This window comes from Exophiala dermatitidis (assembly GCF_000230625.1).
Source record: "Exophiala dermatitidis NIH/UT8656 unplaced genomic scaffold supercont1.1, whole genome shotgun sequence".
In the NCBI taxonomy this organism is placed as follows: Eukaryota; Fungi; Ascomycota; class Eurotiomycetes; order Chaetothyriales; family Herpotrichiellaceae; genus Exophiala; species Exophiala dermatitidis.
The window spans coordinates 1,858,397-1,882,693 of NW_008751646.1; the positions used below are offsets into that span (position 1 = coordinate 1,858,397).

At 52.7% G+C, this 24,297-nt stretch overlaps 9 protein-coding genes across 9 annotated transcripts; 6 read left to right on the top strand and 3 right to left on the bottom strand.

Moving 5' to 3' along the window:
• Positions 1-153: 153 nt before the first annotated feature.
• On the top strand, positions 154-3,443 carry HMPREF1120_00674 (uncharacterized protein; the record flags this gene model as incomplete). The annotated part of the gene is made up of 2 exons (XM_009154675.1): positions 154-3,123; positions 3,198-3,443. The coding sequence occupies 2 exons, from the start codon at positions 154-156 to the stop codon at positions 3,441-3,443; spliced, it is 3,216 nt and encodes a 1,071-aa protein (XP_009152923.1).
• HMPREF1120_00675 (uncharacterized protein) lies at positions 3,154-7,152 on the bottom strand. The gene is made up of 3 exons (XM_009154676.1): positions 6,763-7,152; positions 3,807-6,717; positions 3,154-3,755 (listed from the first exon to the last, which is right to left on the bottom strand). The coding sequence occupies exons 1-2, from the start codon at positions 7,098-7,100 to the stop codon at positions 6,459-6,461; spliced, it is 597 nt and encodes a 198-aa protein (XP_009152924.1). The 5' UTR covers positions 7,101-7,152; the 3' UTR covers positions 3,154-3,755; positions 3,807-6,458.
• HMPREF1120_00676 (uncharacterized protein) lies at positions 4,470-6,020 on the top strand (the record flags this gene model as incomplete). The annotated part of the gene is made up of 1 exon (XM_009154677.1): positions 4,470-6,020. The coding sequence occupies one exon, from the start codon at positions 4,470-4,472 to the stop codon at positions 6,018-6,020; it is 1,551 nt and encodes a 516-aa protein (XP_009152925.1).
• A 373-nt stretch (positions 7,153-7,525) lies between the features above and the next one.
• HMPREF1120_00677 (eukaryotic translation initiation factor 2 subunit gamma) lies at positions 7,526-9,067 on the top strand (the record flags this gene model as incomplete). Its single annotated transcript, XM_009154678.1, has 1 exon — positions 7,526-9,067. One exon carries the CDS (start codon positions 7,526-7,528, stop codon positions 9,065-9,067), a length of 1,542 nt encoding a protein of 513 aa, XP_009152926.1.
• Positions 9,068-9,726: 659 nt separating this feature from the next.
• Positions 9,727-13,742, bottom strand: HMPREF1120_00678 (uncharacterized protein; the record flags this gene model as incomplete). The annotated part of the gene is made up of 2 exons (XM_009154679.1): positions 9,727-13,477; positions 13,555-13,742. 2 exons carry the CDS (start codon positions 13,740-13,742, stop codon positions 9,727-9,729), a joined length of 3,939 nt encoding a protein of 1,312 aa, XP_009152927.1.
• A 549-nt stretch (positions 13,743-14,291) lies between these two features.
• Positions 14,292-16,145, bottom strand: HMPREF1120_00679 (peptidylprolyl isomerase; the record flags this gene model as incomplete). Its single annotated transcript, XM_009154680.1, has 1 exon — positions 14,292-16,145. One exon carries the CDS (start codon positions 16,143-16,145, stop codon positions 14,292-14,294), a length of 1,854 nt encoding a protein of 617 aa, XP_009152928.1.
• Positions 16,146-18,309: 2,164 nt separating this feature from the next.
• Positions 18,310-20,049, top strand: HMPREF1120_00680 (PiT family inorganic phosphate transporter; the record flags this gene model as incomplete). The annotated part of the gene is made up of 1 exon (XM_009154681.1): positions 18,310-20,049. One exon carries the CDS (start codon positions 18,310-18,312, stop codon positions 20,047-20,049), a length of 1,740 nt encoding a protein of 579 aa, XP_009152929.1.
• Positions 20,050-20,740: 691 nt separating this feature from the next.
• On the top strand, positions 20,741-21,513 carry HMPREF1120_00681 (uncharacterized protein; the record flags this gene model as incomplete). The annotated part of the gene is made up of 2 exons (XM_009154682.1): positions 20,741-20,996; positions 21,053-21,513. 2 exons carry the CDS (start codon positions 20,741-20,743, stop codon positions 21,511-21,513), a joined length of 717 nt encoding a protein of 238 aa, XP_009152930.1.
• An 872-nt stretch (positions 21,514-22,385) lies between these two features.
• Positions 22,386-23,725, top strand: HMPREF1120_00682 (glucose 1-dehydrogenase; the record flags this gene model as incomplete). Its single annotated transcript, XM_009154683.1, has 8 exons — positions 22,386-22,476; positions 22,531-22,582; positions 22,629-22,694; positions 22,743-22,894; positions 22,954-23,242; positions 23,302-23,429; positions 23,499-23,629; positions 23,687-23,725. The coding sequence occupies 8 exons, from the start codon at positions 22,386-22,388 to the stop codon at positions 23,723-23,725; spliced, it is 948 nt and encodes a 315-aa protein (XP_009152931.1).
• Positions 23,726-24,297: the final 572 nt, after the last annotated feature.

Genomic DNA, 24,297 nt, shown 5'->3' on the forward strand with positions numbered 1-24,297 from the left:
TCTGGTGTCGTTTGCCTTGTCGCCATTTTCGCGTCGAAGGCACATATAAATATTCAAAAGTTACCAGCCCACGAACCCTGCACTAACCATTGCCTGCTTTCAGGATTGGACTTTGTTGGTGGTTTGAGGAGGACCCAGGAGGCGCTTCTCAAAATGGGGTCACAGAGTCCTAGCCCGCGGTTTCGCAGGCTACAACAGATTCTGCCAGACTACAGCCCCAGCAAGATCACCCAGTATGAATCAGAGCGGACGGGGATGCGTGTGGTCGTGGTGGATCAGCAAGGGCCAAAACTACACGGCTTCTTCGTGCTTGCCACTGAAATCCATGATGACTCGGGAGCACCGCATACGCTGGAACATCTTTGCTTCATGGGCTCAAAGAACCACAAGTACAAGGGCTTCCTCGACAAACTGGCGACCCGTGCCTATTCCGGCACAAATGCCTGGACCGCGACAGATCACACGGCCTATACTCTGGAAACAGCTGGGTGGGCAGGGTTTGCCCAGATATTACCGGTGTATCTGGAGCATGTCATTCTCCCGACGCTCACGGACGCAGGGTGCACGACCGAAGTCTATCATATTGATGGGAATGGTCACGACGCCGGCGTGGTGTATTCTGAAATGCAAGGGGTCCAGAATACTGCTTCGGAACTCATTGAGTTGCAGGCGAAAAGAATCCTCTACCCTGAAGGAGTTGGCTTCCGCTATGAGACGGGAGGAATGATGGAACAACTCCGTGTGCTGACGGCCGAGAGGATACGAGAATTTCATCGTGAAATGTACCAGCCGAAAAATCTCTGCCTTGCCCTCTTTGGCGAGGTCGATCATGACGAGTTGCTGGCCATTCTGGATGAATTCGAGACCTCCATTATGAACGACATCCCTAGTCCGGATGCGCCTTTCAGACGACCCTGGATCGAGTCAAAGCAAGCCCCACCGCTACCTGCCTCAACTTTGCAGCGAGTCGAGTTTCCTGAAGAGGACGAGTCATTCGGAGAAGTTGACATCCGATTTCTGGGGCCGGATTGTGCGGACTCGATCTCCACAGCCGCTCTCAATGTTGTACTTTTGTATCTGGCTGGTTCGCCCGCGGCACTACTTGACAACACCATCGTGGAGAAGGAACAGTTGGCCAGTGGCGTCTATTATCAGATAGACAGCCGGCCCCGGACAGAGATAAGCTTTTCAATGTCCAGTGTAGAGACTGGACGGCTGGAGGAAGTGGAAAGGCGTTTCTTTGGAGTTCTGAAAGGTGCAATGGAGAAACCACTGGACATGAAGTTCATGAAAGACTGCATTGATCGACAGGTGCGGACATATAAATTCAACGCTGAAAGTTCTCCTACCGCTTTTGCCGACTACATCATCGCCGACTATCTCTATGGTAAAAGGGACGGGTCGACGTTAGACCAATTGAAGTCCTTGGCTCAATATACAGAAACCTTGACATCCTGGAGTGAGCAGCAATGGAAAGACTTTATCAAGAAGTACATTTCAGATGCACCTCATGTGTCTATCCTGGGAGTACCATCAGCCCGGCTATCTGAGAAACTGAAGACGGAGGAGGCGCAAAGGCTCGAGCAGCAAAAGGAGAGACTCGGACCCGAAGGCTTGAAAAAGATGCAGGAAAAACTTGACAGGGCAAAAGCTGAGAATGACCGGCCCATCCCGCGAGAACTTCTCGCTCAGTTTAAAGTGCCTTCCCCCGATACAATCCACTTTGTCAACACTTCAGGCGCTCGAGCTGGCCTTGCTCTCGAGATTGGAAAGCCAAAAACCAGATTCCAACAGACGATCGATAATGACTCCAGAGACATGCCGTTATTTCTTGACTTTCAACACATCCCTTCAAACTTTGCCAGAGTCCACCTCATCATCTCCACGGAGATATTGCCGGACGAGCTGCGCCCGCTGCTGTCAATATACATGGAAGCATTTTTCAATCTTCCCATCAAGCGAGGAGAGGAAACCGTTGATTTTGAACGGGTTGTCACTGAACTGGAGCGGGATACGGTGGGTTACTCGATTGACGCAGCGTCCAATCTGGGTAACCCCGAAGGGATCAAAATCAGCTTCCAGGTCGAAATTGAACGTTACGATGTGGCGGTGAAGTGGTTGTCCGAGCTCTTATTCCACTCCATATTCGACATTGAGAGACTAAAAGCTATCAATGCACGACTCCTTGCAGACGTGCCCGATGCCAAACGTAACGGAGATGACATGCTATCGGCAGTGGATCGCATGATCCACCTCGCGCCCAAATCGATCGGTCGTGCGCGAAGCACCTTGGTCAGAGCCTTGTATTTGAAGCGCATCAAGCAGCTTTTGTGGCGAGATCCAGAGTCTGTGGTGCAACGATTCGAACAGCTGCGTCAAAATCTCTGTCGCTTCGAGAACTTCCGCATCCTGGTAATCACCGACCTGGACAAGGTGAAGAATCCGGTGAGCACATGGCAATCGTTTTTGAAGGAACTGGAACCGAAGAGCGAACTCACGCCCATCGGCCGTCGGATTGACCGTCTTAGTGAAGCGGGCAAGAAGCCCGGCCAGCTGGCGTATGTTGTGCCCATGCCGACGATTGATTCATCATTCGCCTACGCTTCAGCCAGAGGACCGACGTCCTGGGACGACCCTAAGATGCCGGCAGTCATGGTGGCAATGGCGTACATGAACGCGGTCGAAGGACCATTGTGGGCTGCCGTCCGGGGCACGGGTCTTGCATACGGCACCAGCATGGGCTACGACTTGGAGTCTGGCAATGTCTACTTGGATGTCTATCGGTCGCCGGACGCCTACAAGGCGTACGAGGCCAGTCGGAAAGTCGTCGAGGGCCATATGACGGGAGAGATTGAGTTCGATGCTCTGATGCTCGAAGGGGCCATCAGCAGCATCGTGGTCGCCTTCGCCAACGAGCAACATACTCTTGCCAGTGCCGCCGGGGCGAGTTTCATCCGGTCGGTCATGAAAGGTCTGCCTGAGGATCATATGGAACGGCTGCTGAAGAAGGTTCGAGCGATTGAAATTGACGATATCAAGGACGCCCTCAAGACCGTGGTGTACAACATGTTCACTCCTGGAATGGCTGATATCATTGTCACGTGTGCCCCTGGGCTAAAGGAGGTAAGATTGTCTTTTGGTTTGCAGAAAAATGAGTGGGAGTGGCATGGCATTTGCTAACTATGTTTATCACACAGGCTATCTCGGCAGGCCTTACCAAGGCTGGGTTCTCTCCTCAAACCCGTGATCTCAATTTCTTCCAGGATGATTATGGGCTGAAACCTCTTGATGGGACAGCCGACAATGATGACCATGATGAAGAGGACGAGGAAGAAGATGACAACGGCCACAGCGACGACCACGATGACTCGGACGACCTGGAAGGCAGCGAGGGTTATGAGATGATCGAAGGCAATGACGACGACATGGACGAGCAAAGTTAGCTCTTTCGGATTGCATGACAAGGCGCGGAAAACAAGCCCAAAGCAGGGTTAGAGAACTAAGGTAGAGAACTGGCCGCCACCGGCAGATGTGCATGTGCATTAGGTATGTATGTGAGGTAGATTGCGAGAGCGCGAGCTACAGTTTCTGAAGAAGACGCAAAGATCCTCTTCAGCCTTGCTACCTGGTACTCGTGGGTTGCTCTGCAAAAAAGACGGATCGATCATCACCGGTCGAGGTGCCGAGTGACGTTCATCAATGACTCCTGACCACTGTACGCCCCTTGGTGTTTTCTTTGTCTCTGCTCCGGTACCCTCGGATCCGAATAAGCTAGTTGTCCTTGAAATGAGTGATGGAGCACCTACTAATAGTAATCCACTTGTTGTCATCTCATCTCGCAGAGGCAGCGAAGCGACCAGAGGGAGTTCTGGTCTGGCATGTGCGCGGTTCGGTTGGTTGCCTTTTGTGTCCAGTTTCGCGAACCATTTTTTCGGCACAACAACCCCCACGCTTCTCGTTTCCTGCTTGCATACCTACCGTCAGCCCTTCTCACTTTCCGATGGGCACTATGCAAGCAATTTCCGTCAGTCATGGAGGGTCCTGGTACAGACTATGTGTTGCCTGACACTGCAAGGCAGAAAGAAAAAGGCAGAAGTTTGTCATCCTGTATGGCCCCAATGGGCTGTACTATGGAGTATATAGGTACGGTACGTTCGCCAGCTCCGAGTCTGTCGAGGAATCTTCTTTACTGTACCAACATCTGGCCCAGCTCAGGGGAAAAGAAGTCGTACAGGTTGGTCTCTCACGTGCAGAGAACACTTGTTGACATTCTCGTCCCCTGAAAGTCTGGCTTCTGATACAGCGTCTGTTCTATTCCTGCCGTTTGATTGTGTGTCCTGTTACATCCTGCCCGCCCGCCTGCCGCCCCCTCCTCCCCTACTTTGCAAAAGATCAATCGCTCCCGCCCGCACGCCCACGGGGCCCCCTCCCCCCCAGGCCTCATTAAGCTATCGCCACTGATCTCCACAATGACTTCCACGACACTGAGTGAGGCGGGCCTAATCATGCTCGACCGCGAGTTGAGCAGTTACAATGGCCACCATAAGATCGACCAGTATCACCTCACGCAAGGGCAGTTGCAGCCTTCTATTGAAACCCTACGAGGCGAGCCGGACGTCGAAAAAATCAAGCAGTGGCTCCGACCGAGCAATGTCAACAACGAAGACATTGCACGATGGAGCGGGCAGCCGGCTCTCAAGATCCTGTTCATCCAAACGCACAACGATTTCAGCCGGGATCCGGGAAAGAACCCGAAACATCGGACGATCCCGTGTCGAACAGAAGTAACTCCTCTGCCCACGCGAGCGAAGCAACGGGCCATGATCAAGGACATTTTCAACCATGCTCGGCTCCCTCTGGCTGCTCTGGGTGCCTATATTCGATGCAACATCACTTTCTGGGACGACTCGCCGTATCGGGTCGTTGGTCAACAAGGCGCCGATGGAGGAGCCGTCACGTCCTTCTACACCAGCGGCACGTCGTGGGCTATCGCCTGGTCATACTTTCACGCCACTCGACATACATCGGCGGTCATGTTCCACCGAGAAGGCGACGGAGACGAACGCCGACAAGAGCTCGAGGCCGAGATCCTCCGGCTCAGAGAACACCTTGCCCACCCGATGCTTCTCGCGTACATCAAGATGAACATCAGCCTGCATTGGACATTTCGCAAAACCGACGAGATGAATTGGGACACGTACGAAGTCGAGCAGACGCTCGGTCTGGCCACCTGGGACTGGGTGTTGGATCGCAGAATTGACCCTGCATATCAGGCCGACATCGAAGAGGACGCCGAGATGATCGCCGAGGCGCAGGAAGCCGCGGTCAGTCAGTTCCACGTCTTGAGCGGGAAACTCACCAACATCCTGTTTCGACTGAGAGTCTTCAGGGATCAAATCCGATGGATCGAGCGTTGCAATGACAGATATGTCGCCACGCTGCAGGACGACGGGCAGCGTGACGAATGCATCCGACTTAACCAGAAACTGTTCCAGATGTGGGACCTGATCAATGTCTACCTCCATGATGCTGAGACCTTGTCCCACCGCCTTGACAAGCAAATGGTCATCATGTCTCACCAGGTGGCTCAACGCGATGCGCGCATCGGCCTCACCATCGCCTGGCAGGGAAGAAACTCCAACTCGGCCATGGTGGCCTTGGCCCTGGTAGGCTTCATCTTCCTGCCCTGGACGTTCATCGCCAATCTCTTTGCCACGCCCATGTTCAATTGGAAGATCATCGACGACCAGGTCATTGTCAGGGAGCCCTTCAAGGTCTACTGGATTGTCTCCGGCGTGCTCACCTTCGTCCTCGGACTCATGTGGGCGGTCTGGATAATCTGTAGACAATACGCCGACAGAAAGAGAAGGGAAAGGAGTAAGTATCTCTTTGAAAAGGCCCTGAAGAGTAGCATCGTCGTAAAGCAAAGTGCTCGCTTGAACAGGACAGCCACCCAAGATAGTGTACGGACCAAGGATTTTGCAAGGTCATGGTGGAAGAAAGTCAAGCTCCAAGGATGATGAAGAACAGGGAGTGGTGGTCACTCAGATCAGCTGACTGGAGGGATCGCTAATTAGATGTTTTGGTGGCTGAGAAAACATAATGCATGAATGTCATGACAATACAGCACACCTTGAACCCTTGTTTTGACTCTAATGACGAGAGCTGGAAGTCCTCCTCCGAAGTGGTGTCACGGCTGCAGTGACCCCACGAATCGGCTGAGGTTGATTGACAAGGCTGCGCACGACGTGGCCGCCGCCATCAACGTGCTGTGTTGGTGCGGTAATAGCAGAGATATATATTGTATGCTCAATAACTCGACAGCAACTTGAACTCCGTGACTCGATATCCTGGCAGCAAAATCAATGCAAAAACTACTCTGAACTCACCCTAGTTGTCAGGTCAATCATGACCTCTGCCCTTCAGGTCACTCTCGACACCTCTCCCGCTTGTCACATTCATGCAGCAGTGGGTCTAGGTCGAAGACCGATGTACTGTCTCAATCGTTGCTCTTTGGCTTCTCTTCTCCCATTTGTAGGTAAACCCAACGCATGTAGGACAGAATCAATCCTCTGGTCCTCCATATTCGGAATATCACCAGATTTGGCAGGAAACCATTCGATAAAGTTATTAGTCGATGGATTCATCAGTGGTGTAAGTCGATCAGAGGACCTCGTAAGAAAAGAGTTTTGAACTCGAGCTGAGGCGTTATGATCACTGTAGAGTCAGGATTTATCATGAAAGAATGTAAGTAACACTTACTTCGCAATGACTCGAGTAGTGAGCGTATCAATTTTATTATCAAGCTGGTCAAATCTCTGAGCGAAGTGGGTGTTCATTTGAGCGAACCGATCGTCGATTTGAGCGAACCGGGCGTCGATTTGAGCGAATCGATCGTTGATTCGAGCAAACTGAGCGTTCATTTGGGCGTTCATTTGGGCGAACTGAGCGTTCATTTGAGCAGCGAGCTGTGCTACGGCATTGCCTTCTGCCAGCGCCGGTACATTTGAAAGCTTTGTAAATTCCTCGGCGATACCGTGGATATGATGCACTATACGACCAGCATCTGGCTGTGGACCGATGATATTCGGGTCCGCCATGATGCTGGCGGTGGTGGTGGTGGTGGTGATGATGACGATGATGAGAGCGGTGTTTTGTTTACTTGGGAGGGTTGAGTCACGACCCAGTTTTATTACTAGTACTGTCCCATTCCTTGGCATCAGGATGCCACAAATTTCACCTCCTTCCGCCCCTCCACCGGCCTTCACTGTCCACGCCCACCCCTTCAATACTCCTGCGACGCCTCTACTTGACGGTGGCTCAGCAAGATCGACCAAGTCCATCATAATACAAGGCAGACTTGTTTGCTTAGGATATCCGCTCACGAGCACGAGCCGACTCCGTCCCTAGAAGAAAAACTAAACGGGTTTCCATCTCACCGGTTGATCGCCATCCACGAAAACACTACCTCCCTCTCCAAGTGGCGTCTACTATCTTTTCCAAAAGTCAAAAACTCGTCGCAATCATGGCTACTAACGGGGACACGTTCTCGGACGACGAATTCAGCCAGCCTGGAACGCCTCCTGGCGATGAGCACGAAGTGGAAGACATTGAAGAAACCAACCAACCGCCGAAATCCGCCTTGAAAAAAAACACCACAGCCGCCATCCCTGAGCCACAAGTCTCTCGGCCAGTGCTTCCCGAACAACCCGACCCAAAAGACCTAGATCTGTCAACCCTCACACCTCTAACTCCCGAAATCATCGCGCGGCAAGCGACGATCAACATCGGAACGATAGGACATGTGGCGCACGGCAAGTCGACTGTGGTCAAAGCCATCTCTGGGGTGCAGACAGTGCGATTCAAGAATGAGTTGGAGCGAAACATTACGATCAAGTTGGGGTATGCCAACGCCAAAATCTACAAGTGTGACAACCAGGCTTGTCCGCGGCCGACATGCTACAAGAGTTACAAGAGTGAGAAGGAAGTCGACCCGCCCTGTGAGCGACCCGGCTGCGGTGGGACATACCGGCTACTGCGACACGTTTCGTTCGTGGACTGCCCTGGACACGACATTCTCATGAGCACCATGTTGTCCGGCGCGGCCGTGATGGACGCGGCGCTTCTGCTGATTGCCGGCAACGAAACGTGCCCGCAACCCCAGACCTCGGAGCATTTGGCCGCGATTGAAATCATGAAGCTCAACCACATCATCATCTTGCAGAACAAAGTCGACCTCATGCGGGAAGAAGGCGCATTGTCGCACTACGAGTCGATCCTCAAATTCATCAAGGGAACCGTCGCCGACGGGTCCCCCATCATCCCCATCTCGGCCCAACTGAAATACAACATTGACGCCATCAACGAATACCTGGTGACCAAAATCCCCGTGCCGGTCCGCAACTTCACCACCCCTCCCCACATGATTGTCATTCGTTCATTCGACGTCAACAAACCCGGTGCCGAGATTGAAGATTTGAAAGGTGGTGTTGCCGGTGGATCTATTCTGACGGGAGTGCTGAAACTGGGCGACGAGGTCGAGATCCGTCCCGGTATTATCACAAAGGATGAAAAGGGTCAAACCATCTGTCGGCCCATCTTGTCTCGCGTCGTGAGCTTGTTTGCCGAACACAACGACCTCAAGTTTGCCGTCCCCGGTGGTCTGATCGGTGTCGGTACCCGTGTCGACCCGACCTTGTGTCGAGCAGATCGTCTCGTGGGTCATGTCTTGGGCCTCAAAGGCCAGCTGCCCGAAATCTACATTGAGCTCGAAGTTAACTACTTTTTGCTCCGACGCTTGCTGGGCGTCAAGACCGCCGACGGCAAACAGGCAAAGGTCGCCAAGCTGGCAAAGAACGAGGTTCTCATGGTCAACATTGGCAGTACCGCCACCGGCGCCAAAGTCATGGGCGTCAAGGCCGACGCCGCAAAACTTACCCTCACCACTCCCGCCTGTACCGCCATCGGTGAGAAGATCGCCCTCAGTCGTCGGATAGAAAAGCATTGGCGTCTGATCGGTTGGGCAAACATTGTTGCCGGAAACACCATTGAGCCCGAGGCTTCTTAGGGAGAGGATTCTTGAGCGAATGAAAAAGTGGGTGGTGTGCAAGAAATTTTGCAGAATGAGACGAATTGCAGAAATGCAGAAACGCAGAAGGATGAAACTGCAATCTGCAATATGCAGTCATGCAGATAAACTCAGTGTCTTATGAATAGTAGTACAGCCACTGTCTTCTTTTTTCCATTCTTGCTCAAGTTTCAAGGCTATTCTGAGTATGATCATCACTGAAGGACGAGATATAGGGATTCGTACAGAGGCAATAATAATGTGGCCAGACTCGTGTGGCTACTTAAGGAGAGGGAGAAGAAGAAGCCCAGAACCGATGCTGGTCCAGGTCCAGCACTGCATGAGATTATTGCTTTTCTTTTCTTTTCTCCTGAGAGATGATTTTTCTACTACTGTAGCTTGGTGGCGCTATGGACCGGGGAACGCAGTAGATAGCGGAAGCAAGTACCTAGCTACCTAGATATCTAGACAGGTAGGTAGACTAGTAGACAAGTAGGTACCAACCAACCAGTACAATCTTCAAGCCAGCTCCAGTCCATTCCAGTTCAGGTCAATTCACAGTTTCAATCCAAACCCCGGTTCAAATCCACACCTAGTCCAGTACAATTCGACAGGGGGAAGTCAAACTTGGCTTGTTTCTCGTTCTCTTCCTAATTCAACTACAACTCTTCGTCATCGTCGTCATCGTCAGAAGACGGATCAACGCTGGCATCGCGAATACTCGCGTCAGGCTGGGAATTGGACGGCGCCTTGGTTGCACTTGTGGTTGTTTTTGTTGTTGTGTTGTTGGTCCTCGGTTGTTTTTGTTTCGCCTTGCCTTGGCCGGGTTTCGATTTCGATTTCGACGTTGAATCTTTCTTGTCGTCGTCATCGTCATCCTCTGGTTCATCATCATCATCATCTGTCGACGACGAAGCGGAAGAAGATGGAGACGATGCCGACGTGCTGGCAGGGGCCTTTTTGTCCGACTTGTTGTTGACAGCTTGATTATTTTTCTTTTTCTTGTCGTCTTCGTCATCATCGCTATCACCATCATCATCATCACTGTCGTCATCACTCTCTTCATCATCCGTTGAAGGATTCAAAACAGACCGCCGTTGATGAGGCGCCGACGAAGATTGTCGAGACAGCGAGCTAGCGGCCGTTGAGGCGACGGATTGTGTCGCGTTGCGGATTGCTGCGTGAAGATCAGTCAGACGTTTCGCCGTGGCGATGGTTGGCACTGCTGCTGCTGCTGGGGGAGGGACACTGGCAGGCGTAGGAGCCTTCTTCTGCTGCGGTATAGTAGTTGTGTTTGGGGTGGCTGATGATGCGGCGGAAGAACGACTAGCAGCACCGGTACCTGTTGGTTTGGTCGTCGCCGCCGGTTTGGAAGCCGACGAAGCGGCAGCAGCTTTGGTGGGCACGGACGGTGTAGATGTAGATATAGATGTGGTTATCGGTTTCTTCGTTGCAGGTGTCGCTGCTGGGCCGGGTGTCTTGTGCTTCTCTTTTGCTGATGATTTATTCGTGGCTGGGGTACTACTGCTAGCTGCTGGTGCTGCAGCAGCCCCAGGAGTAGCAGTGGTTTCAGCAGTCTCAGCCGCTGATTTAACCGAAGGGCTTTTCGCTGTGGACGATGCCTTGTCTTTGTCACTCGTCTTGGATGCTTGCGGGCCAGGTTCAGACTTGCGCCGTTTATAAGATGACTTTGGTGCAGTTGCGGAGCTGGTTGGCGCTGGCCCATCGACTTTCGACGAGGATGCTGTACCAGGAGGAGGGCTTTTGGCCGAGCTTGTAATCGCAGACTGGTGGTCTTGATCGTTTTCCACGACACTTCTTGTCGCCGCTGCATCTTCGTTCGAGGAACCGGCGACTCGCATTTTCGCTGCATCTTCTGCAGAGAAACTCACACGAGCAGCCTTCTTCCCTCGAGCAGTAGTGGATTTTTTGGTGCCAGGCGTTGCTGTCGTGGTGGCAGTGGCAGTGGCAGCGGGCGTTTCGCTCTTCGCTTTTGGAGTCTTTTCGACCCCTCCTGGCTTGCCGCCGCTCTCTCTCCGTGCTGCAAGTCCTGTCAACAATCTTTTGGTCTCGGCGGACTTGCGCTTCTTCTCGGCTTCGTACTGCTCCTGGGTCATGCCTTCGCGACTTTTCATGATCTTGATCTCTTCCTCGGTTAAGCCGAAACCGGGGGTGAACGATGGACTCTTCCTCACGTGAGCATCCGCAGGTTGCTCAACTGTCAATGACTGTGACTGCTTTGCAGGTTCTTCATGACTGTGTGCTGACGGCTCTTGTTTCGCTGCGGCACCGGTAGCATTTGAGCTGGAACTCCAGTCAGGAAGGGGTTTCGTCGGTGCAGCCGCTGTCCCCTTTGCAGGCTCCGCCACGGTAGCAGAGGTGGACTGGGGAGTTTGGACAACTTCTGCGGTTGTGTTCGCCGCCGATCCACGGCTCTTCCTCGCTCGGGTCTTCTTGGGAGCAGTGGCGGTCTCGCTACTCTTGGTGCTGGCCTCCTTGGGCTGTGCTACCGGCTTCTTTTCCTTCTGGGCTTCGGCTGATATTTGCTCTTGCTCTGGTGCCTTGGTGGCTAGTGGTGAAGAAAGCACGGCATGTTTTTGCTCCGCAGCAGTTGCAGCGGCCTTTTTGCCCTTGTCCTTGACTGCCGATTGCTTCCGCGCGGACTCCTGCAGTGATTGTGACAACTGCTCGCCAAGATCAAAACTTGGTGTCCTCTGCGCAATACGGGGCTTCTTGGCCGGTTTGGGAGTGGCGTTGACCACGGCCTCCGCTGGAGCGGATTGTTTGGCACTACCACTTGCCTGGCTGGAAGGTCCTTCTCCGTTGACAGGGATTTTCGAGGACGCTCGCTTCCGTTGTCTCTTCGCTGTAGGTCGGTTCTCTGGCTGCTTTTCCCCATTCGCGCCAGAAGGATGGGGAGGCTCTTGGTAATGTACTTTTTCCACCGGGTGGCTGTGTGTTAGTTCGGACGCTTGATTAGCAGGCTGAGCAGATGTTGGTGGTTCATGCCGATTTTCCTTGTCCTCTCCTCCATCGTCTGATCGCTGGGCAGGAGTTGACGCTTTCGCATCATCTTGGCCTGACACAGCAGGCGTTGGTTCCACTTTGTCAGACCTGGCAGATTCCTGTATTGATATCAGCCATCTATCAAAGGCATCAAGCGGCCTCGGCGGCTTCGGCTGAACACTCTCGGTCGGGGCATCCTCGTAGATCGAATTTTCGGACTCATCAGCAGGTGCGGCATTCTCCATCCCAGGAGGGAATAGAGTACCTGCAAACATTTGGGGCTCAGCTCCATTTCCGTCAAACACCGATTCGTTTTCCAGGGCATCCAGAGCTGCGTCAAGGGCAAGTCGATGACCAGCAGCGTTCGTACGATCTTCATAGGGAGATTGAAGCCGTTCGATTCGAGATAAACGGTCATTCGATCTCCGTGGCACCAGTCGAGCTTCTCTGGAACGGGGCGACATCTGAGTATCATCGATATCCGACTCTGGAAAATCGTAGATGTCACGGCGTCTGAATTTACCGGCTGAATTGGAGGACGTTAAACCAGCGCCGCTTGCACCATTTTCTCTGCGCTGAGAGCGCAGCCTGGTAGAGGTCGAACGACCTGCAGGCGGTGTGAGAGGACCATGGGATAATTCAGTTTGTGGATCGGCTGGCAGGCCATTGGGCCCATGGAAATCAGTCGTCCTCTGGATTCCTCTTGACCCTGCCGTATCTCTGCGTCGCGAAGCAAATGCTTGAGGTTGGCCAGGCAGCTCCTCCAATTCGTCCGCAGTGGCTGCGGGAATAGTCTGGAACGATCGCCACAGTTCTGGTGACTCTGCTTTTGGTTCATGCAGCAATAGCTGTTGTTTTTGGTGTTGCTGCGATTGTTGCTGCTGGCGCTGATGCCAACCCTGGTCTGGTCCTGCGTAGGTTACCTGGCTGGCTTGCACCAGCTCAGGCGATCTTCGCAGATGATGGCCAACCCTCTCAATCGAGGGAACTATACTCTCTGCCCGCTTCTGCGTCTCGGGTATTTCAACCTGCCGTGGCCTCTTGACCCCGGTCATACCACCACCTGCGTAGTCCGCTTCCTCTTCTTCTTCTTCTTCCTCCGAGGTGGCCGGCAGCCGCCGCTTTCCCAAAGTCGAAGCAACGCCCGGGAACTTCGGTACGGGCGGAAGAGCCGTGCTACGGTGCTGGATTTGAAACTGAGGATTGTCCAACATGCTGCCCACCGCGACAGAGCCCTCGCGCACCGCTCGACCTTGCTCCAGAATCACCTTTATCGTCACCCGCTGGTCTGCTCCATCTCTTTCCGCCTTGCCCTCGTCAAGTAGTAGATCAGAAACGTACAGCTGCGGGTCGAGATCGCAGTCGTCTTCATTGTCCTTGATGTATTTGATCGTCGGCAAGTCACTTGATAGAAAAAAGATGGTCAGTTACTAGAACACCAGAACAACCCAACAAATAGCTGCGGACTTGACTTGACTTACTGTTGATAGCAACTCTTGTATGCCCTTTGGATCTCAAGTGCAAGGGTGCCAATCTGCCATCGGTGCGGCTCGCGCACAATCACTCGTAATCGTCGCTCGCCTTTGATGATTTGGTTCGGTGGTCGTTCCAGGTTTCGGAGGTAGTCGTCCTCTGGGATAACCCTCACGGCGACGAGTAGCTTGACCATTATGACGGAGGGGAGGCCGAACGGGCGGAAACGCGCCGTTGGAATGTGAGGGAGCTCGAGCGTGAGAAGTTTGAGGTTTTCTAGTTGCAAGAGAAAAAAGTTTAGTTTCCGCGCGGACAACTTCGAGGATCGAGCGCGATCGCGTGCGAAGTGCGGAGATGGAAACCCGACACTTGCATCCACGCGAAACCCCACGAATTGACACGAGTGATGGATAGTTGAACATGGGCATGTATCCGTGGATGAATGTTATTTCATGGCAAGCAATGAAGCAGATGGCTACATGGGTGTGTTATGGTTCGTTTGCTAAGACCTGGAAAAGGTTTTCATTGTGACTTCACTTTCCAGCCACCAGCGATGTAGCTTCCCGTGTCTATTGAATCTCGATTGACAATACAACTACAGCAGTCGTGTTCACGACAGCAAGCACTCAGCCGACGGGAAAAAACCAGTAACTGGTCCGTGAGGTAGTATGAAGGCAAATAAGGCAAGCTAGCAATGCCATCCCTGCCAGCCGTACACACATGGCCAGCTCATTCGTCCGGCGACCTAGTTTATAGAGATGTTGACGATTTTGATATCCTGTACCGGCTTCTCCTTATGCACCTTTGTGTTCTCGATCTGATGTATTACATCCAACCCCTGGTACGCCCGCCCGAAGATGGTATGCTTGCCGTCCAAGAAGGGCGTCTTTTCGGTGGTAATGAAGAACTGCGACCCGTTGGTGTTCGGGCCTGCATTGGCCATACTGACGGTGTATGGCTTGTCATGTTTGAGATCCGAAAACTCATCTTCAAACTCTTTCCCCCAGATACTCTCGCCACCAGTGCCGTCACCGAGCGGATCTCCGCCCTGGATCATGAATTTTCGGATGACTCGGTGGAAGATGGTGTTGTTGTAGTAGCCATTCCTGGCATGGGTGACAAAGTTTTCCACCGTCTTGGGCGCTTTGTCGGGGAACAACCTGATGTGGATGTCGCCATATGTCGTGTGCAGGACTGCCGAGGTGCCGGTTTGGGCCTGCTTTTCCTCCTTCTTCTTGCCTCCAATTATCCGCGGCTTTTCGTTTTGTACGTCCCGAGTCGACTTGCTGATATCTTCTTCATTGGTGAACATGTAGAACCGAACCTTGCCATAGCCGGTTGCGAACAGCATAGGATCTCTCTCCTCGGCCTCGTTCAACAACGGGTTGGCGCTGGCGGCCATGGAGACGGTGACCACCTCTTTCTTTTGTGGCGCACCCTGATATAAAGCGATGTTCAATGCTCGGAACGGTTCATCTTTGCCGTAAGCCTTGATGACGCGGTTCGTGAGCGTGTTGACAACCTTGACCCCCAGAAGAGAGCCGTATGCGATAAAATGACCCGACTCGTCGAAGATGACATTGATGCGTGATCGCACGGCCGGATTGTCGAGTTCACGTTCGACCGCCATTCGCCGGCCGAACTCAACCTCATCTAGTTTCTGGAGCGCAGTCCCAGCTTGCTGCATAGCTGTAATGGTTTCGATTGATTCATCGTATGACCGGTAAAGTTTGCCTGACGCGAAGTCGAAGACCCGTATTTTTCGGTCGGGAAAGGATATAGTTGCAAACTGATGCCCGGAAGGCGATATCGTGATACTGCAGGGCGCCGACTTTGACTTCTTGAAATCGAACAGATTGGTGGTTGACTTCATCTTGAACACCGTGTCTGGCTTTTCATAATTGTCGCTGGGCTGCCAGTACTCGACCATGCCGCCTTCGTCCGCCGACACTACGCAATCAAACGCTGGGTTGTAGGCCATGGCCACGACGGGGGCACGATGCAGAGACGACAGAACATGCATAGGCGTCGGGGAATCACCCCTGCCATCGTAGATATGAATCTCCTTTCCGATGCCCGCGGCGAGCACGGGCGCTGTGCCCTTTCGATGAACCCAACACAAGCAGGTGGCTGGACTGGCGAGGTTTAAAATGGTCAATAAATCAAAGGTAATGACATCGAAGATTTTGATAGTATTATCGCCCTCATCGCCTGTCGTGGCAAATAAAGCACCGTCGACACTGACGCTGGAGCTCACTATCCGGCTCTCGTGCGCGAGGTACTCTTTGGCAAATTCAATCCCCCTGGCCATTTTCTTCCAGAATTTGACGACCCCATCAATAGAGGTAGTGATGACAAAGTCGGCAGGCGAAGGAGCAATGGTCACGGTGGATACCTGGTCCTTGTGCATCAATGATTTTGAGTACCTTACACCTTTCGGCAAGGCATCCACATACAGCGACTCATACGGCAGCCTGCGCTTCTTCTTGGGAGGCACCGAGGAAGGCAAAGCAGGCCCGAAGTCGTCGTCCGAGGATTCGTCATCGGAGTGTGATGGATCCTCAGGCCTTGGTCGCTTGAGATTCTGCGCGTCTGACATGATGTAAATGTGGTAGATATTTCGGAGACGCGCAAGAAGCAATAGCGAGCTAGAGGCCGCCAACTGCTATGATGCTGGTCAAAGTCGTGAACCCACGTTCAAGGTGACCATCAAGAAACTGGAACTTGAAGTCGCAGAGAAAGACGCTAATCCCAAAGTGTAACTTCTTGGCAGCGACTCATTCAAGTTGTACTTCAACAACTTGAACATGAACGACGAAACAACAACAGGAATACATTCTCTAAGTCGCGGTATTCGATCCTCATTGGCACGCAGAGATGCTTGCCATCTCTCCCTCGGAAGTGACTACAGCTGACAAGCCTGTGTATGAGGTTGCGCAAAAGGCGGGATCTCCTGCCAGTCCTGCAAGTTGTGCTCGACGTCCTGCATAATGATCGCCGCAGTCCCAGTCTTCCCAAGAATGGATTGACCTCTGGGTTGCTCTTTCATTCAAAAGAAATAGATGGATCCGAAGCTGTATTCTGTCTCCCTTACTTGCCGGCACACCCCTACCTCATTTTGCCTTGTCTACCTTAGCTTTGACATCCCCTCCCTGCAATCAACCGCCTTCATACTTGGGCCATACTACTACATGAGCTGGTTCGCACAAAGCTTGCTTTGCACAACCTCAAAAGCCCACCAGCCCCTGGCACTGACTCACGAAATGAACATCATCAAGGCTCCCTTTTCGATAATGTTGTAGGAGGATGTGCCAGGTAATGGTCGAGAAGAGACATCGGTCCGTTTACACTCGGGCTCAGATGTGATGTGGATTGAAAACGGGGTCTTGAGCATGTCAAAAATAACGAAAGAAAGCCACCCGGCCCATCCTCACATCTGACTCCACATTATCGGGTGTGGTGTCGCATGCCACGGTCCCTTTGCCTAACACATTACTTACAACGTACAGTCAGATCCCCACAAACCCTTGTTTCCGACTCCGCGTCAGTCTAGGCTATCTTCTCAGCTGAAGCCCTGCATCTGACGTCTGGTACTACCTGCTGCCAAGGTCGGTAGGTAACGCACAAGAGGTCCCCTCGCCAAGGCCACGTGGTGCAATATCTCACCTCGATTCGTTCTTCTATGCTCTTCTCTGGCCAGAGACCGAAGGGCAATGCAATCAGTTGGCCAAATATTCCCAGCCTCATTCGCGCAACAAGCGAAGCCGACACCTTACCCACCCACTACTAGCATACCCAAGGCAACATGAGAAATCGAGCTCCAAACGAGTAACCAACTAGTAGTGACTACCTGGTACCTTTCACAAAAGGGAAAAGAACACAGGTGTCGCGTGATACTGCCCCAATTTCCATTCAATTTTTATCCCTTCAAATGTTAGCAACAAATGCCAAGACTGAGGTATGGGCACGTCGTGAAGTGATGCTATCAATCAAGCTCTAACCTCGAACAAGGCCTTAAGCAAATCAAGCTCGCCATAGCTCCCTCGTGCCGCAGATCTCAAGAATGATTCGTTCTCCGAGGGCGAGACGGACTGGAGACAGCAACCCCCTTGACTTCCGCGCAGAGGAGATCCGCTCTTCCAAGCACTTGGCGGAGGTCTTGGCCCGGGCGGAAACGGTCTTGGCTTCGTATTCTACACGCGTACTACCTTAGGTAGGTACTACTGTACTACAGGTACAATTTGTGGTTGGGAGTGTTGCTGGATCATTGCATCAGATCTTTGCACATCACGCTGGCAGCTCAAGTTGCATGTGTCCTATCGGCAGCTCCGTCGCTTACATGTGTGTTGAAGCACGAAAGGTAGGGGTTTCGAAGTCGGCGGGCTGTGCTGTGGAAAAGTGGAGCCAACAACAATCTTGTCGCTCATGAGCTGATGGGAATGCACTCGGAGAGAGTAGCGAGGTACTACTACTGCATCATGGAGAAACTCAAAGACCGGGTCCAGCCCACTTTGGCATGCCTTTTTCTTCTTCTCTGAAACGAAAAAAGCAAATTCCTGCATCATCACCTTTTATATATTTCAAGACGGCTGGGGAAGCGTTTTTCTCTCTCTTCCTACCTATCTTCAGACCAACTGAGCAGAGCCACATAACAAACAGGCCAATCACAATACTCTTTTTTGTTAGCCCAGGCTGTCCAACCTTGGAAGAAAGAGGTGGTGTCTTGTCTCCTGTCTTGTCCATATAGAGCCGACCGACCAGTCATGGTGTCCGCCATCACAGCAAAATATGACTGGATCCTAGCCATCACATCGATCGCCTTTGTCTTCAGTGCATTTGGCAACGGGGCCAACGATGTGGCCAATTCGTACGCGACATCCGTGGCGGCTCGGACGCTCACCATGCCACAGGTGGGGGTTCTGTCCATGATCACCGAGTTCGTGGGTGCAGTGGCGCTGGGATCACGAGTGACCAGCACCATCAAGAACGGCATCATCAGCATCGACCGGTTTGAAGACCGCCCCGCGGCCTTGATGTTGGCCATGGGATGTGCCGAGGTCGGCAGTGCGACCTGGTTAATGTTTGCAACCAGCTGGGGGTGGCCTGTGTCGACGACCCAAACGGTCGTGGGGGCCTTGATCGGAGTCGGCTTTGCGTCCCAGGCCGATATCAAATGGGCCTGGGCATCCGGGAGTGTTTCGCAGGTTGCGGCGTCATGGGGCATCGCGCCTTTGATCGCAGCAGGGTTTTCGGCCTTAATCTTCGGCATCGTCAAGTACACGGTACTTGAACGGCAGGACTCGTTCAAATGGGCCATGAGGCTGATTCCGTACTATTTCGCCACCACCGCCGCCATCCTCGCTCTGTTTATTGTCGTCGAGGCCCCGACTGCCCCGTCGCTCGAAGAGTTTGGAGCAGGCAAGGCCGTTGGCATCATCTTAGGCGTCTGGGTGGGCGTGTTGGTTATTGCATATGTGTTTTTCATACCTTACTTCGAACGTCGTCTCGTCAAGCAGGACTCCCGTGTCAAAGCCTACCATATCCCATTGGGACCTCTCCTTCGCCGCGAGAACCCACCGTTGTACTTCCCGGCCAAGGATGATGGAAAATATGTCATCGACTATTACGAGGATCCGTACGCCGCCACCGCCGAGCAGTCGTCCTCGTCCGTGAATTCGCTCAAGGAAGGCAAGCAGCTGTCGGCCGCTGCGAGCAGTACCACCGCTCCCAGTCCCCTACTGGTTGCTGGAGACAGCACTTCGGTCTTGGAGAAGGGCAACCCTGTGGCCCCGGGAATGGTTGCTCGTCGACGACCTCTGACGCCAAAAGAACGATGGATCGACCCGGTGCAAGATCTGCCCTGGAGCAACCCTCAACGATGGTGGAGTTACATCAAATTTGGCTTTCTTCGCGGAGTGGCCATGGACTGCGTGACTCACGATTCGGCCAAACTGCGCGAAATCCACGCCAGAGCCAACAAGTACGATGTCCGAGTCGAACATCTGTGGACTTATTGCCAGGTCGCGTCGGCCATGTTGATGTCGATTGCTCATGGTAGCAACGACGTCGCCAACGCCGTCGGACCCTGGGCTGCCTCTTATCAAACTTTCAAGGCCGGTGTCGTTGACACAAAGTCAGACACTCCTGTCTGGTTCCTGATCATTGCCGGGTTCCTGCTGGGCGCGGGTTTCTGGTTCTATGGCTACCACATTATGCGTGCCCTCGGAAACAAGATCACGCGCATGTCACCTACTCGGGGCTTCAGTGTCGAACTCGGTGCGGCCGTCACGGTGCTGTTGGCATCCCGTCTTTCGCTCCCTGTCAGCACCACCCAGTGTCTCACGGGTGCAACAATGGGCGTTGCCTTGATGAACTATGATCTCGGAGCCGTGAACTGGGCCCAATTGGCCTTTATCTTCATGGGCTGGGTCTTCACTTTGCCTTGTGCTGGCTTGATCTCCGGCTTGATCTGTCTGATGGCACTCAATGCCCCTCATTTCTGAGTTCCTGCAGGAACCATGATAATCCGCCGGTTATGCCCTGGAGAAAGGGACTCAAGAGATTGTGTATACCTGGAACGTGCTGTGTGGAGGGGAGGAAAAGCTCGACGTGAGAAAGGCTAAGGAATGTCTTGGCTTTTTGCATTAAAGAGCCTGAATTTGTAGTACTAGGTATTCTCGCCTATAGATAGCCAAGTCAGGAGGAGTACCTCCTGTAGAAATCCACGACTGCAAAAGCAAAAGATTTGCAACTTAGCTGCGTCTGACCCAGTAAACAACCCCTGGGGTGGAACCTGCCACCTCGCCAGCCGTCTTCATCAAGGCCCCGCTGAATCAAGTTTGGAGTCAAGAGTGTGCTTATGGCCGGTACAGAGAGCAGGAGTCGGAGAGAAATAGGACAGTCAGGTAAAACTCCGTGCGTTGATGCGCCCAATGGGGTGTATCATGTAACCAGGCTGCCAGAGAATAGCACAACCTGGGAGTATTGATTGACGAGAAAGCGGAAACATATCGTCGAGTGGCGTTGCAGTATTGCGGAGGCCTATATGGCATCATAAATGGCAACCCCGATCCCAGTAAGTCGAACTTGATGATTTCCGATGTACTCCTCTGCCACTATTTATGGGGCACTGCTGATATTTGGTGTCTTCCAGGTTCCATCTCCCAACGTCGACCCCTACGTAGGAACGCTGCAATGTTCCGCGATCTGTGCTTAGGGTTCTTCATGGCGCAAGCTAATCCCGCCTCGCACGCTGGTTTCAAGAACCGGATAACTCTCAATTTGGATGTGCTTCGAAGCTTGGAGGCTTGGTGCGCAGACGAGTGGAACTCCGAGCATCTTTTCTCTGAAGAAAGAGCAGGCCAGCCGCAGATGACTTTTCTTGGCCCCGACATTGACGCCGACCGTGACAACATTGATGTCGACAGTGACCTCGACGTAAACACCGACAGTGAGCCGACATTGACCTCAACAGTGACCCCGACGTTGACGCCAACAATGGCCCAGAGATTGATGTCAACGGTGACCTCGACATCGACACCAACGGCGACCCAGACATTGAAGCTGACAGTGACGCCGACAGTGACACACTGTCTGAGAAAAACTTCTTGCGTGTGCAGGCCATGGCTCAGCGTGAGGAGAAGCTGTGCGCCCTAGAGTTTCGACGTGACTTCATCAAACTGGAAGTTGCAATAAGTGAGGCGGCAATGGCCCAACTTGACGTGGCAAGACAGTTTGCCGAAACCCAGTTGGATCCAACGGGCAACGGGGCCGGACACCTCCACCGGGATAAATATTTCGTGGAGTGGATGGTCTTGCGACATTTTATGCTCGTAGCACTACGCAAGGTGCACGGTGCCCTGGGAAGCAAGTCGTTCTTGAAGGGGCATCAGTACGAGTTGTGGGATCTGGTGGACCCGCTCTGGAAGAGTGATGAAGTCTTGACGGGATCCCACGGCTCGTACTGATGTCGCTTTGAAAACCTCCGGGGAGCAGACCGGGCGCTGTGGCTCCAGAGGAGCTGAAAAGAAGCAGGCCACCAAGAGATGAGGGAGTTTGAGGTGATGCAGGGAGACAAACTTGAAGATGCTGAACTTGAATGAAATGCAATTGAATGAAGTTGGAATCGCAGGCTCGGAAAAGTTGCCTTCATGAGCGTCTAAATCATTCACAACCCAGCACGTGACTGGTTGACGACTAAAAGGTTCCAGGTTTCCAACCTCCGTCTTTGTCTTCGTCTTGCACCTGGCATCCTCCTCTATCATCGGGCCATGACTTGTTCAGTCACAGTGAACCGCTATCTCTCTCCCTTGTACAACTTTGCCAATCAAAACACGGAGGCGTGTGCCCAATGTGGTACAGTGGTTGAGCGTCTGCAGCCAGCTAAGATATTCAGTATGCACGAACATGTACCTAGGTAACTCCGTCGACACTTGGTTCTACCGAGGGTCTGTTGTCCTCCCCTTCATCCTACTTCCCCACCTTTGGCAGTGTGCTTTGGCCTGAGCGACAGGAATATGTCGAGTTCTGGTTCATTTGCAAGTCTTTGGTGAATCAATCGGCTTGGCATGCGGCTCCTGGTAGGTGGCATGGCCTGGTATTACGTGACATCGACCGAGGCATTTGGGTCTCCTCGCAAGCTGACTCAGAACACGTCGAGAGGAGAGGGACACATAACACAAGGTAGAGCAATGGTTGAGCTGCCTTGACCGATCTGCATTCGTACATTCACGTTCAGCCCTTGAGACGACGTTCCCAGAACGACAGAAGGCAGCAGATTACAAAGTTATCGTTGTGGGCGTGCAGTTCGCTTTTCCAGTTGTCCCTTATCGAATTAAACATGCAGCCCTACACTAATCAAAGACCGGTCAATTGTGACATCGACTTCGACGCAAGCAATATCAAGGGCAAGACCGCTGTTGTTACAGGCGGTATGACATCTAATTGAAAATGGGGCCCACCACGCCTGCTTACTGCTTCTACAGGGGCGAATGGGATAGGCGAGGCCTATGTTCGTGCCTTGGTGAACGCCGGGTAGTGATCATCACAAAGACTGCAAGTCCACATTCTGACCAACAGCAAGTGCCTCTGTAGTTATCGCAGATCTGGATGAGGAGGAGGGACGCAAACTCGAGCAGGAACTGGGAGGGTAAGGAACTTAGATGGATACCACAAGGAATGTCACTGACATTGGAAGTTCGGTCAAATTCGTCAAATGCAATGTGACCGTTTGGAGTGACCAACTTGCTGTATTCAAGAAAAGCCTGTCACTGTCTCCTTCCGGAAGAATCGATATAGTCATTGCCAACGCTGGAATCGCCGGCGGTGATTCCGTCTACTTCACGGATGGTATATCCCAGATCTGTCTGCGATCGACGTGAATCAACACTGAGAGTGCCGACTTCTAGTGGAAGCCGAAGAACCCGAAGAGCCCCGGCTGAACGTGCTCGGGGTAAACCTGACCGCGGTTATGTACACCATCAAGCTCGCACTCCATTACTTTCGACGGCAGAATGCCATGAATCGAGGTGAACCTCTAGACCAGGTTCTCGTCCTGCAGGGCAGCCTTGCAGGCTACGTGGGTCTACCGGGAGCCCCCCAGTACCAGGCCTCGAAATATGGGCTCCGTGGTGTGTTCAAGTCGTTGCGTTTGACCGAATGGCAGCACAGCATTCGAGTCGGTTACATCGCCCCATGGTGAGCGCAAAGTTACCAACAGAAAAGCGGTACTATACTCCAATTGACGTGGGTTGCAGGTTCATCGAGACCAAAATAATGAGCGAGGCCGTACTTGACCACCTGAAGAACGCAAACACCCAGTTTGCCACGGTAGACGACGCCGCATCTGCCCTGTTGAGAATTGTGGCGGACAAAAGTATCCACGGTATGTCTAGCACCGGATCTATTTAGCTACGGGATTTAAGACCGTCTGGTATTGACACATCCCACAAAGGACGTTCACTGGCCATCCTGCCTCGAAGTCTCGCGCCTCGAGGCTATGTGGATCTATGTGACGACGATCAGGAAGGTACTCTGCTGTACAGATTGCAAGAAGCTGCCAGCAAGGGCACCCATCGATCCAGCGTAAGCTAGACATCCAGCTCAACTTCAGGAAACCATGACTGACTGGACTACTGGTAGCTGAGCGCGGAGAGTCAGAAGACCAGCACGCAGTGGTAGCACAATCTGACTTTGCCTCGAATTCGGTGCGGTTAAGATAGGAAGGATTGAGCAATGTCAAATCCGAGACCACCAGCATCGCTCCATGGCGACTTTCTCGTCATGTTGTTGCATATGATATATACATCTGCCCACTCAACTCACGGATGCTCCGTGCCATGATAAAAGAGGGTGTGAGTGCTTTGATACACACCGACCAATGAGTCTGCAGAAGCGTTTCCTCCACTTATACATATGCCACCATCATCTATACTCAGAGACGGAAAGATGTCTTGTGCCCGCCAACCACTAGGAAGGCCTGCTGCCGCCCTCCTCCCCAACTACCTGTACAGCCGGATCTAGGAGGAGAGAGATTCCGCACGCCGATAGGGTCTGCTCTAGACCATGATCGACAACTGATCAGCTCACCCACTAATACTGGCGACAGTTACTAAATGTGCCTCCCCCCAGTCCGTGTCCTTTTGAAGCCGGGCGGGGATCAAACTCCGCCTCTTTGCCGCCAGTGTGGCTTTCCGCCATTATCGAACAAATGATTGATTGGCCTGGAGTAAAAATAGCAGTTTAGCCCTGAT